The sequence below is a fragment of the Pygoscelis adeliae genome, unplaced genomic scaffold, assembly GCF_000699105.1.
Source record: "Pygoscelis adeliae isolate BGI_AS28 unplaced genomic scaffold, ASM69910v1 Scaffold71, whole genome shotgun sequence".
Lineage (NCBI taxonomy): Eukaryota > Metazoa > Chordata > Aves > Sphenisciformes > Spheniscidae > Pygoscelis > Pygoscelis adeliae.
The window spans coordinates 12,881,662-12,894,230 of record NW_008824356.1 but is presented as its reverse complement, the minus strand read 5'-3'; the positions used below and the strand labels follow the sequence as shown (position 1 = coordinate 12,894,230).

Below are 12,569 nucleotides of genomic sequence, written 5' to 3'. Positions count from 1 at the left end.
GCTGTTTTTTCACAAGAAGTGCTAGTTCATAGCTTGTTCTGTACTTGCAAGGAATTGAGTCAAACAATGATTAGATGTGGAGTTAAAAAGAAGTTCTTGAAGCTGACTAAATATTTATGCAGTATGGAAAGGAAAAGCCAAAGACTTCTTGATCAAAAGAAAGCAAAATGTCTGTTTTGGGGTGCGTGTGCGGGGGTGTGTGTTTTCAAACCAAGCTGTGGATTATTCAGTTGATAAATCCTGAAATGTCTGTGCATTTTATGCTCCATGTATCTCTCTGAAAATTTCTTTCAGTATTTAATTATTCTGATTTTAAAGATGTATTGAGTATGTTCAGAGCTTAAAATGTTATCCTGTTAAAACAGAGAAACAATCTATTAGCTTTTAATTTGTGTCATTCCTCCCCTCTGAAAAAGGGGGAAATAAGCTTCCCATTAAAATCTAGTGTATTTAAGTAAATGTATTAAGGGGGCCATGCCCTGTGTAATTAAAAAAAAAAAGAAAAGGGGGGGAGGAAGAGCAAGAAGGATCTTTAACTTCTGACTTCAAACTAGCAGATATACTAGCATTTGTACCAATGGGAATATTAAACATCAAGAAGTCTAGAAATAGATAAGATATCAAGATAAGGTATTTTCAGAGGCTTGATGATATAGTGGGAGAAGTACTGGGTAGTTGAATATAAGTAGTCTTAGCTACTGGGAGACCTGAATTTTATCCTTTGCTCTTTAACAGGATTTCTCTGTGAACATGGTCAATTCATTTAATCCAGTTCTAGCTCAGCTTTCTTCCTTCTCGAAAGGAAAAGTTTAATTAAGGTTAAAGTTTAATTAATTACGCTTGCAATGTGCCTTTCACAAAATAGGATTGAAAGTACAAAGCCTTACAGTGAACATGGCCTGATTCCAAACCTTTGCTCATAACCAGGGACAGTTTTTGCTTCTCACTAGTAACTCGTGAAGGTGATTGTGTGGTTATCCTGGGCAGGTTACCACTCACAAGTGAGAGGATAGTGTCATAATGTTATGAAGAGAAAATAAATTGATTGCCTTATTTTACAAAAGATGGAATAGAAGATTTGAAGATCCTTCTTCATATGTTACTTTAAAATAAATTTTAAAAGATTAATATGCATTATATTTAGAAAACCACCTTATTTGGTTTCTGAGAACTCTTCAATAATTTTAAATACATTACCTAATTTATGTTATTAAAATCAAGTAATTAAAAATAGAATATAGAATATTCTATATATAGAAACTTTCCACTATATATATATATTCTACATATAAATCTTTCCACTAATGTATAAAATTGGTGATTCTTGCTATCTATAAATCAGTAGCAGATACTATCTCTCTGTATCACCTATATCAACTGCTGGCTGTCAGTCTGAACAGAACAGTAGTTACTTGAGCAAAAATATAGGCTGGATCACAATGGATGACTTTTTGTTTCTTTTTTCGTGGTACGTTTCAGGCTAACCGTGATGCTGTACTGAGCAGAATACCAGAACACAAAAATGATCGTATCATCAGTTTGCAAAGTGCATCTGTAGTCTACGATTTACTTACTATAGCCTTGGGAAGAAGAGGCCAATATGAAATGCTCTCAGAGGTTTGTTAATAATAGTGAACATTCAACTGTGTCTTCGTTGCTTATTTCTGTTAATCATGTTAATTGTGGTAGTACTTAAGGGCTAAACAAATATAGGACACTGTCATTCTGACTACTGTATAAATACAGTAGGTAGTTTCCACCTCAAAGTTTACTGTCAAAGTTTATACAAGTGACTTGAGGTGGTCAAGCACAGAAATTGTGTGAAAGGTGTGATAGATGTTGAGTGGCACAGCAATTCACGTGGTTTTTAGGTGGGGAGGCATGGATCTGCTTAAAAGGATACACATTAAATGGAGACAGCAGGAAGGAACAGCAAAAGATAAAAGCTGTTGTGGATATAAGTGATAGATATAAATACCTAGAGAAAGGATTTGTGATGTTTTATTTTAAAAGAAAACTTTCTTTTACACCTCATAATATTTGGAGTGCTCCAAAGTCCTTGTAGTTTATAAAATGGCTTTGAAGTTAATAAAATGGAAATGTATTACTTTTGCAGGTCTGTAGGAAAGTGCGTTCTCTGTCTCAAATGTCTTGTGTTTGATTATGCAACTTGCATGTGTTTTGTTAGATTGTGGCGACTTCTTCAGGAAATTTTCAAGTATCGTTAACAGTTTTATACCTGAGAAACAACTACAGCTCACTGGGCAGAGCAGATCTTCCTGCTGCTCAAAACAGAGCTCACCCAGCAGCAAGATACTGTTGCTGACCATGATTAATTATTGGTATCCAGAAGGAACACTTTAGCATGTGTGGTAGGAAGGCATATCCAGGGATTAATTTGCTGAGGAATGGTTTCTCTCTACCATAACAGAGGACTTTTATTAAGATAAAAATGAAAAAACCACCCCAGTTCTTCTCTGGTATATGTTGATAGTCATCCTTTAATCTGCATCTCCTGCGATGTTAAGCTCTGAATTGGGGTATTCTTCTTCTTGAAAGTACTTCATAGCTGCAAGTTGGGCATACAAAGTCAGTTTTAATGAGTACAATAAAAAGTCTTTCATAAAATAAAGGATTATGAAAGCTCATACGGGACTGTCACCCTACAACATAATCTAATCAGTAATATTTCCATTTACTTGCCACTACAGACACTATCACCTTCATGGAGTTTTAGGCGATTGCATCAAAGCTGCAAGAGATGAGTCTCCATATATTTTAGTCTATAACTTTTAAAGGATAGACATCGACAAGTATTGTAAAAAAAAAAAAAAACAAAAAAAAAAACCAAAAAAAAACCCCCTTGAAAAGGTAACTCTGATTTCTTTTTTCTTTAAGCAGCTGGCAACCTTTCCTTTTCATATACCAGCCTAGCAACTAGCCAGGGGTAGTGTAACCGTGGTTTCCAATTCCGATTCTTTTATTTTGTCTGTGGTGTTGTGGTGGGAGGTTTTTGTCTTTTTTTAAATGTTAAACAACCATTCTATTAATGGGAACATCACAGGTTCCTGGGATTCCTCCACTGTCTCCTTTGGGAGACTTTGGGTAGTATTTATGTCACAATAGACACAGCTTCTTGTTTGCAATTCTTCTTGCCTTTCTTAATAGTTTTTTGGCTTCACCAAGAAAGCTAGATGTATCTGTGTTCTTAGGCACGTATCCTGAAGTCTAGGACATTACCCTGAGGGGTACCAGAAAAGTCTTACAGTCCCCTCACATGGAGAAGAGCATAGAGCTTGCTTCCCTCACTGCTTGTGTGATTGGTGTAGCCCATGTAGCTGACAGACGAGTACCACTGCCTGTTCCTTTTCCTGCTGTGTTTTGAGCACAGTTGAATGTTCTAACTAATGGAAGATGTTTTAACTTGACTTAGATCTTGGATTTCAGTGCCTTTTAGAAGTTGCTTGTGCTGGTGATGATCTTGGTTACAGACAAAAGCAGAACCATGAGTATCTGGAAAGCTAAAGAACCTCCATGTTTGACCAGCTTCTTAGTTGAGGGTTTTTAGCCACTGCGTTGGGCTTTGACACCTGAAGTCTACCTAAGGCTTGTTTTAAGGTCTTTTCTTGTTCTTTTTTAATCTGGGTCTAGCATCTTTGTAGTTATATTCCATCAAAATTATATGTATATTCTTTTGAATTGTTCTCTTTGAAAAATAGAAATAATTCTTACGTTTGAAAAATATTTTTCAATACAGAATAATTAAAATGTATTTATTATATGTCCTCGAACTAACTATTCTGAACATGAAAAAAAAGATCTTATGAAGACCTGATGTAATAGACAATACTTATTTTAGTGTACAGATACTCTAGATATACAGCTGCAGCAGGAGCTTATCAGGAAATGGTTAGAACGTCTCATTTGTTCCAGTTCTTGTCATCCAAAGCACAGCGGAAAATGTAGACTTTAAGAAGCTCTTACAGTTTAGTGAGTGGTTAGAGGATATCTGCCCTCAAATCCTGTGGCCCGTAGTCTGAAACTTTTATAACTTAGTATACTTAGATATATATTATATATATATACAGAAGTAGTTAGCTGTGATATAAGAACATAAAATGACCAAAAATCTGTCTCATCCTTGTTCAACTAGTCTAATGCTGAGTCATGTTCTTAACTGAAAAGGTCTCATTTCTTTATGGAGTTTGTATACCATGGGCTTTCAATTTCTTATGGCTTTTTCAACTAAACCAAAGAACTTTCTACTGTCATAATTCTCTCCTACACAAAAGTACTCTGACTGTCGTCAAGTTGATTTTTAAGCTTCATAGGATATGACATATTGAGCTTATCAATGTCCTACTAGGAGAGATGTTTTCCAGACCAGAAATTTTCCTAGATACTCATCTTTCAACTCTCTAACTTCAAGCATATTCTTTTCAGGAGGAGACCGTAGTGCTAAGCAACAAAATTCAGTAATGCGTTCAACATTGCCTGTCCGTATAGTGATTTGTGATTATTTACAAGGCAATGTCAACAGTTGCATTTCTGCCTTTCAGGAGAGTGATTGTGCTGAAAGTGTTTTCAATTAGTTGTCAGTTGCCATTATGCTGAACATTATCTTAACTTGCAGTTTTCCAGGGTACCATTGCTTGTTATGTATTTCTCATTGATTTCTTGATGGAGCCTGCTGCTCTTTGAAATTACTTGTTGTTACTTGGTTCAGGAAAACCCAGTTTATGAGGTGTTCATGTTGTTGTGTAGGTCACATACACGTATGTGCACATATACCCCTTACCCCCGCACATGCTAACCACCAATTTTGTGATCTTACAAGGAAAAAAAGTCATGTAATTTGTCACATTTCATACTGAATGACTAGAACTTGAAGTCAATGGAAAAGAACAGTAAATAGATCATGAGTACGTTGAAACTTAAGCCTTTTAGAATAATCTACAATTGTGTCCTGTGTCCCTATAATTACAAAATTATAAAAGCCTGAAGTATCAACTTCTCCCACTTCTTTATTTTCTGCCAGTTAGAATTGGCAGTTAATTTTTAATTAAGCAAGGCCTAGAAAATAAGATTTTTATTTTTCTAATTGTGAATGAGTACCTCTATATAATTGCATACATATATGAATATGTAAAAATGGGAGAAGAAAGTATGATTAGGCAGCCTAAAAAGTTATAAACATATTTTGACTTTAAGTATTAAGTTTCCCTGCACCAGTTGTTTGTGTGAATCTCTGGGATTATATGGCTGCTGTAGGTCAGAGTTCTGGAAGAAGTGCTGAAATTACTTAAATCATATGTAAAACACTGGTATCAAAACAGGTAGTGAGTTGTATTTGAAAGTGTATTTGAAAAGATATGCCTGAATTAATTCTCCTTCATTTAGAGGCACTCAGGTTAGCACCATAGTTGTACTAATCGGTGAAGAGAGAGAGAGGGGAATTTAGCAACTTTTGATTTCTGCCGAGTTCATGGAGGGAGGTGGCGGAGTGTGCCTCACCTAGGCGTCTCTGCGAAGTATCCAAAGTAATAGAAGATAATCACACATAACTTACTTGTTTCTTGCTGTGATGTTTTTGGTTCCACTGGTGGAAAGAAAGTCCAATGGGAAAATAAATCCTGAGTTGGTTTTCTTGATAGATGTTTAATTAACTTACTACACATACAATTTGATGATGAACTTTTAACAACAGTATTGGAAAGAATTTGGTTTTAAAAACTTCATTCCTCTATATCATTGAATAAAAATTCTGTTTAGTAATAGTCTTGATACTGGACATTGTGTAGTAGGAAAAATTCTAGCATACATTACTTATATGTAGTAAATAATGTATTTCTTGGATTTGTTTTCTTTTATCCTCAGTGCTGTTCTTTGCTTCCGGTTCTGTTAAAGTGTGGGAACATGCTACACACCTGGCTGTGCTTTCTGTAATGTTAAGGCTGAGTTTGAATGTGAAAAATAATTCATGGTATTACAGTTTAGCATATACATTATAGCTCTCAGAGCAGAAAAGCTGCTTCATGTAATTGGACTCTGCAGACTAGAAAGTTAATTGCTACATCAGTTTAATCCAGGAAAGTATTACACCTTTCGACTCTCTGGAGCTGGCCTGATTAGTAAAAATGAGCATAGCAAAATGAAATAATTCTTACTGACAACAGCAGATATGAAACCTACAAAATTAGCATATAATGCTAATTTAATATATTTAATCTCAGTATAGTAAATAATGAATTTCCTTTTGGCATTCAGTTATTAAGTTGAAAATCTCAGCAGAATATTGACTGTGAAGTTAAAATTCTTAAAAATAGAAATAATATTGTCAGTTGAACCTTTCCCCCCCTTTTAAGTGGTACTGATTAGTACTTGTGGTGCCATTGCTTGTTAAGTGTTCACAATTTAGGAAGAGTGTGTGTACAATTTTCCTTTTCACGTAAGACTTATCTCCTGCCTTTTGCAGCTGATAACTTCCGTAAACTGATATTTATCATGCCTTCTTTCAGACTAAATAGGACAGTACCAGCAGGAGTATTTAAACAAACAGAATAAATGGGAAATCAATTTTCTGTTAAATTCTTTTTCTCCATATAGAATCTGGCAGCTGTTTTCAACTTATTTGAATGATTTAAATTTTTAACTACATGTATTTTAGGTATGAGTCTATAAGAAAATTTTTATACTAGTATATCTTCTTAATAATTCAAGAATGTGCCCTTAAATAACAATTTTCCCCAAAAAATTAGTGTTTAGAAAGAGCCATGAAGTTTGCGTTTGAAGAGTTCCATCTCTGGTATCAATTTGCATTGTCCTTGATGGCAGCAGGAAAAGTAAGTCTCAATTTTTGGATGTTTTTCTTGTGTTGATGGCTTTTGATAACAACTTTTGGCACTTCCATAATTTTAATCTGTAGTGTTTTTGAAAATAATTCTAATCCTTAAATCAGCTAAGTACACCATACTCCTGATTTTATGCCTAGTGCTGTACAAAGAATGTTATTATTTTCAATAGTTTCTAACTTAGGAAGACTGAAAGGTGATGATAAGAACTATCTTGCCAACAAGCTTAAGCTAAGCTAATTGAGTATAAGTAGTTAATTATACCAGATCATATTATCCAGTAACAGTCTTTTTTAAGTGCTGGTTTGATGAACGAATTTTATGCTTAGGTACAAATTAATGCTGATTCGTGATGCTCTTGCTTTTTTTTCTTTGGGAATTTCTGATTGTGTCTTTTTTAATATTGCTGTCTTTGAGACTGTGTATTCTGTGCAATTAAAGTGAGTTGGATTTTTTTTTTTATTTTGTATAATCTAGGAACTTACCTTATCAGATGCAATCTTCTATTTTCAGTTCTTTTTTTGCTTTTCCCTGTCATGTTAGGGAAAATAAATCACATTCATTATGTAATGTAAATAATACTAATTTTCTAAAAGATCATTCTCAATGGGGGTAATTCGCTTATCTTAGTATGGGGGAAAGGAATGATTTGTATTTTCTTTAGAAAATATTTTTAGAAGCACATTGGTTCTGAAGGGGCTTGATTCTTCTTCCCATTCTCTGTTTACTTACAATTATCTTCTAAACTGAGATTGGATGGAGGCAAATGAATTAAAAAAGGAGGAGCAGTGCCACTGTTACACAATCTTATATCAGAGCTCTTCCTAAGTGCTGTTGTAACTCGCAAAGAGCATTAAAACACTGCTTGTTCTGAAGACTCTGTCCTGTTCCTGCTCTTTCATTTGCCTGGCTCAAATGTGAGCTTACAGGCCTAGCAAAGTTTTAAATGCATCTCAAACCCGTTTCTGAATCATGTACCATTGGAATTACATTCTGGGCAAATGTTCCACTGGGGACACTTAATGATAGTTCATAGAGGTTAAATAACGATAGCAGTGCCTAAAGCCTTGTGTTTCACTTGCATGAGGAGTTGTGACAAATTGTCAACAAAATGTTTAGTAATGTTTCCTTCACATTGGAAAAATAAAGTAAATGATGGAAATAATCTTCTATCTGTGAAACATATTTATGCTTTTAGTAATTTCAATGGAAAATGTTTTTAACAGTCTGCTCGAGCTGTAAAAGTCTTGAAGGAATGTATACGTTTGAAACCAGATGATGCAACTATTCCACTCCTTGCTGCAAAGCTCTGTATGGGATCTCTTCACTGGGTAAGCTTTGCCACTCTGTCATTTCAGCAAGAGCTGTGCTAAAATGCAACAAAATCTTGGTTTAGGGATGGAGCAAATACTTCTGCACAGTGACTACATGCACTTGGTCATCTCTGAAAATACAGCACAGATACATATATGCACATGTGCATCCCTGTTTGCATGGCTAATTTAAAATATTTGACAGCAATGGTTATGTTTATCAAGGTAGCATACTTGATACTGATGTAAGACAGCTAAAAATGTATTAGAAATCGAAACGTTGGCATACAGAGATGAAAAATGCAACTTAGACTTCTGTTTCCTCTGTGCAAGAGGAAAATAACTTTTTTTGGAAGATAATGAGACAAATCTCTCATATTCAAGAGACTCTTCTGGTGATACCATGTTTGCAGACAGCTGGAGTTTATGAATTCCTAGTAAAGACAGTGTCTTTTTAAAAAATGTTACTGGAGATGTATTTTAGATAACCTTGAAATTGGTGTATCTGTACAAAAAACATTAAGGTGATCAAAGAACATTGTGTGGTTTTCAAGATACACGTGTAATTTTTAGAAGAATGAGTGTATTTAAAAAAGGAGGAAAAGAGGAGGGAAAGGTCACAATCAGAAGTTGAGAAAATAATGCAGTAGCAGAAACATGACTTGCTGAGTCTGACAAAAATACAGTCTTAATAATTAACGTAGATCCTAGTTCTGTAAATTGTTCCCCATGGATTGACTCCATATGGAGTAGCTTACTGTACTTAGCATTTACATTTACTGGAATGGATTCAAATGTTATTTTTTTCTTTCTAGATTGTTAAATAGTGTGCTAGCGTGGGTGTGCAGTTAAACGTGTTTATTTATCAGTTCACATACATTCAGTAATACTGTATATGATGCAGAGTTCTGCATGGCTATGCTATTTTTGCAGGGTTGGAGCCGTAGTTCTTGTAATTGATTTTCCTAATAAAATGGTTCATGGGGCAAGAACTCTATTTATGAAATGCAAAAATGGTAGATGGCATATGTAGACCAGAAATGCCTTTTTTATTAAAAAAAAAAAAAAAGAAAGAAAAATGGCAAAAACACAGTAAGTTTAGAATGATCTGTGTGTTATGTGCCAGAGTTTCTCTCAACCATAGGAATGGGTGCTTCAGCTTAAATCTGTGTTCTTTACTCAGTATTTAGCAGGAAAACTAAGTCTAATGAAAAACGAAATAGTCCATAAAGGCAATCATGGCTGAGATTTCAACAGACTCAGTGTGCATAATACACATGCTGTGCGTTCTTCTCATCATAATGTAAGCTTTAGCTAGTTTTAGACTTACATGGATGTTTTATAATATTTTCAGTTGGAAGAAGCTGAAAGATTTGCCAAAACAGTTGTTGATCTTGGGGACAAAACATCAGAGTTCAAAGCAAAAGGCTACTTGGCACTGGGATTGACTTACAGTCTGCAGGCTACTGACGGTAAGATAAGAATAAACATTCACATTTGGAAATTCCCATGTTGCCTAAAAAAGGATACCTAGCAGAACGCTAGACTTAAAATGAAAGCTTCTGTGTGCAACTATTTTTTTCAGTCAATGTATTAAAACTTCTTCAATGAGCATGTGGAATGAAATCTCTTGATCTTGCGTATCACTGATTAAATATATCCTTTTCAGCATCTTTGCGAGGGATGCAAGAGGTCCTGCAGAGAAAGGCTCTTCTTGCATTTCAGAGGTGAGTGGGTGTTAATCTTTTCATTTCATTCTGCTGTATATAGTGAAAAGCTTTATTATGTGTTAAAAAGAGGGACTTGTAAAAGATTGTGTAATGAGGATTTCACCTCTGGGAGTCTCCCTTCATGAGTACAGAATGTATTTCTTTAGCACTTACTTCATTTTACTTTAGCATTTACTTTCATTTTCTGTCAGAAATATCTAAATTGATTTATAAGGATTTCCTTTTATTTCATTTTAAAGACATTTGTGTGACTCTCTAGTATAAAATATTTGCTCAAAGGAGTATTCTGTCCTGATCTAGAAGGGAAAATGGTGTGATGCAAGGTTTCAAGTCATGGTTCAATGTGATAGTGTTTCAAGAAGAGCTGGTCGCTGATCAGATTATATAGCAGGCTTTTGCAATTATCTCTGTAGAGGCAGAGCGATAATTGAGGCCCTGCTGCTGTGGATGAGTGGTGAAATGCAGGTAGTAAGGTAGTAAGCTAGGGGGGGGAAGAAAAAATTCCATCTGGAGATTTAACAGTGTGGGCAGTGACAATGCAAATGCACCGTCTTCCAAGTGCCTTACACGAAGTAGCGCTGTTGGGGATGACAGTAGTTCATTCTCAAGGGTTTGACTCTGCAAACGAAATGACAATAAACAGGTGAATGAGAATATTTCTACCCTAATAATAGAAGAAACAAATCTTGATGGCAAAGCTGGCAGAAGTGCTGCAACACCTAAAGATGTCTCTTTTTACATTTATATACCTTTGAAAACCCTACTTTGGTGAGTGTTGTGGCTTACCCTCAGTCGGCAACTGAGTAGCACACAGCCGCTCGCTCACTCCTCCCCCCCCTCCCCCGGTGGGATGGGGGAGAGAATTGGAAGAGTAGAAGTGAAAAGAACTCGTGGGTTGAGATAAAAACAATAATTGAAATAAAATAATAACAACAATAACAATAACAACAACAATAATAATAACAACACACAAAGCAAGTGATGCACAGTGCAATTGCTCACCACCCACCGACCGATGCCCAGCCAGTCCCCGAGCAGCGGCCCCCCGGCCAGCTTTCCCCGTTTATGTACTGAGCATGACGTCACGTGGTGTGGAATGTCCCTTGGGCCAGTTTGGGTCCGCTGTCCTGGCCGTGCCCCCTCCCAGCTTCTTGTGCACCTCCAGCCTTCTCAGTCGGTAGAGCTTGACTAGTGTAAGCGCTACCCAGCAACAACTAAAACATCGGTGCCTTATCAATTTTGTTCCCATGCTAAATCCAAAACACAGCACTGTACCAGCTACTAGGAAGGAAATTAACTCTGTCCCTGCCGAAACCAGGACAGTGAGATAGGCCTAAATGCTTTAGGGAAACTGATTTGTGCATTAATGTGAATGCAAAGTCTGGGATTTTTCTTGGTGATTTTGCATCTGAGGGGATAGGGTTGAAAAAGTGTTTTGCAGGTATCTTTAGAGTGAGGCTGGTATGTATTGGTCCTTCTTTTTTCTGTCTTAACTATTCCTCTGTATGTAAATATGTTTTAACATATCTTTGCTCTTCCTGTTCCTTAATGGTTTTAATACTTTTTATTACTTCAGCATTCTTTCTCCATGTTGAAACTGAACTTTCTACCTCCTGGTTTACACCTTAGTTCCTCACCCATCCCTCTTACCACTGACTTAAGCATCACTGTTTCAAAAATACTGTGCTAACCATTTCTTACCATTTCTACCCATTCACTACTTCTGAGGTTCTAATAGTGATTTGCTTTCTTCTGCTGCTTCTTTGAAACAGCAAGGGATGAAATGAACCATAGCCTGAAGCTAGTCCATTCCAGTTCAGTGCTTGCTGACTCTACCCTCCGGTTCAGTATAGCGATTCCCAAAATTCGGAGAGTTGTTCTCTGCTATCAATCTGTCTGGAAAATGTCCATTTTCTGAGGTTTGAGGTTGTGCAGCGTTTTGACCACCCGTAAATATGAGGATGCTTTTATAGGTAGCATATTGCTTATTGTGGTAATATTTTAGGTTGCTCTAGAAAAAGAATAAGTGGTTTGAGTTAAAAGAGAGTAAGCAATACACAGTAGGTTAGGAGAACTGTTTTTCAAACGATATTCAGCTTCTTATCACTGTGAAATTACTCTTTCACGCTCTCTATTCAAATATTGTTGCTTGGTTGTGTTATGTCATCTTTCACCCAGGAACTTTTCTGTTTTGTTCTCTACAGCTGAACAATAAGCCTCTTGATACCTTCTTAACTGTTCCGTTTCAAAGACTTCCTAGCAGCAAATAGTGGCAGCTGAAATCTGAAAACATATCTCGCATCTCTTCAGTGAACCATTACAGATGTCCTTGAGCTATATAGGTTGAGTGGAACTTCAGTTTTGTAGTGATATGGAGCTTTGAAATATTTGTGCTAACTAGCAGAATATAAATTTATACACAGAAAGTCTTGGGAACATAAGGATTAATTGCACATGATTTCTATGCATCTTTCTGATGCCTTGGGGTTTTCTTTGTTCTTTTCTTTTTCCAGTTGATACAACCTCCTAGAAACAATATTTTGTATTTTTGAGTGCATGTTCCAGGGTATTGATGTTAAGTTATATGTTCATCCTTTCTGCTGGCCTTCCTCAGAATGAACTTGTGCATAGGCTTTTAATTAAAGTCTCTTTCAGAGGTTTTAATAATGTGCAGG

At 36.0% G+C, this 12,569-nt stretch overlaps 1 protein-coding gene across 2 annotated transcripts in view; it reads left to right on the top strand.

Moving 5' to 3' along the window:
• TTC7B (tetratricopeptide repeat domain 7B) overlaps positions 1-12,569 on the top strand; it is a 124,380-nt gene that overhangs the window by 42,051 nt on the left and 69,760 nt on the right. For both annotated transcript variants that reach the window (XM_009319443.1, XM_009319444.1), the window contains exons 8-12: positions 1,480-1,617; positions 6,759-6,842; positions 8,078-8,182; positions 9,519-9,636; positions 9,834-9,891. In XM_009319443.1, coding sequence (XP_009317718.1) covers positions 1,480-1,617; positions 6,759-6,842; positions 8,078-8,182; positions 9,519-9,636; positions 9,834-9,891 — 503 coding nt within the window. The remainder of the gene's footprint in view (positions 1-1,479; positions 1,618-6,758; positions 6,843-8,077; positions 8,183-9,518; positions 9,637-9,833; positions 9,892-12,569) is intronic.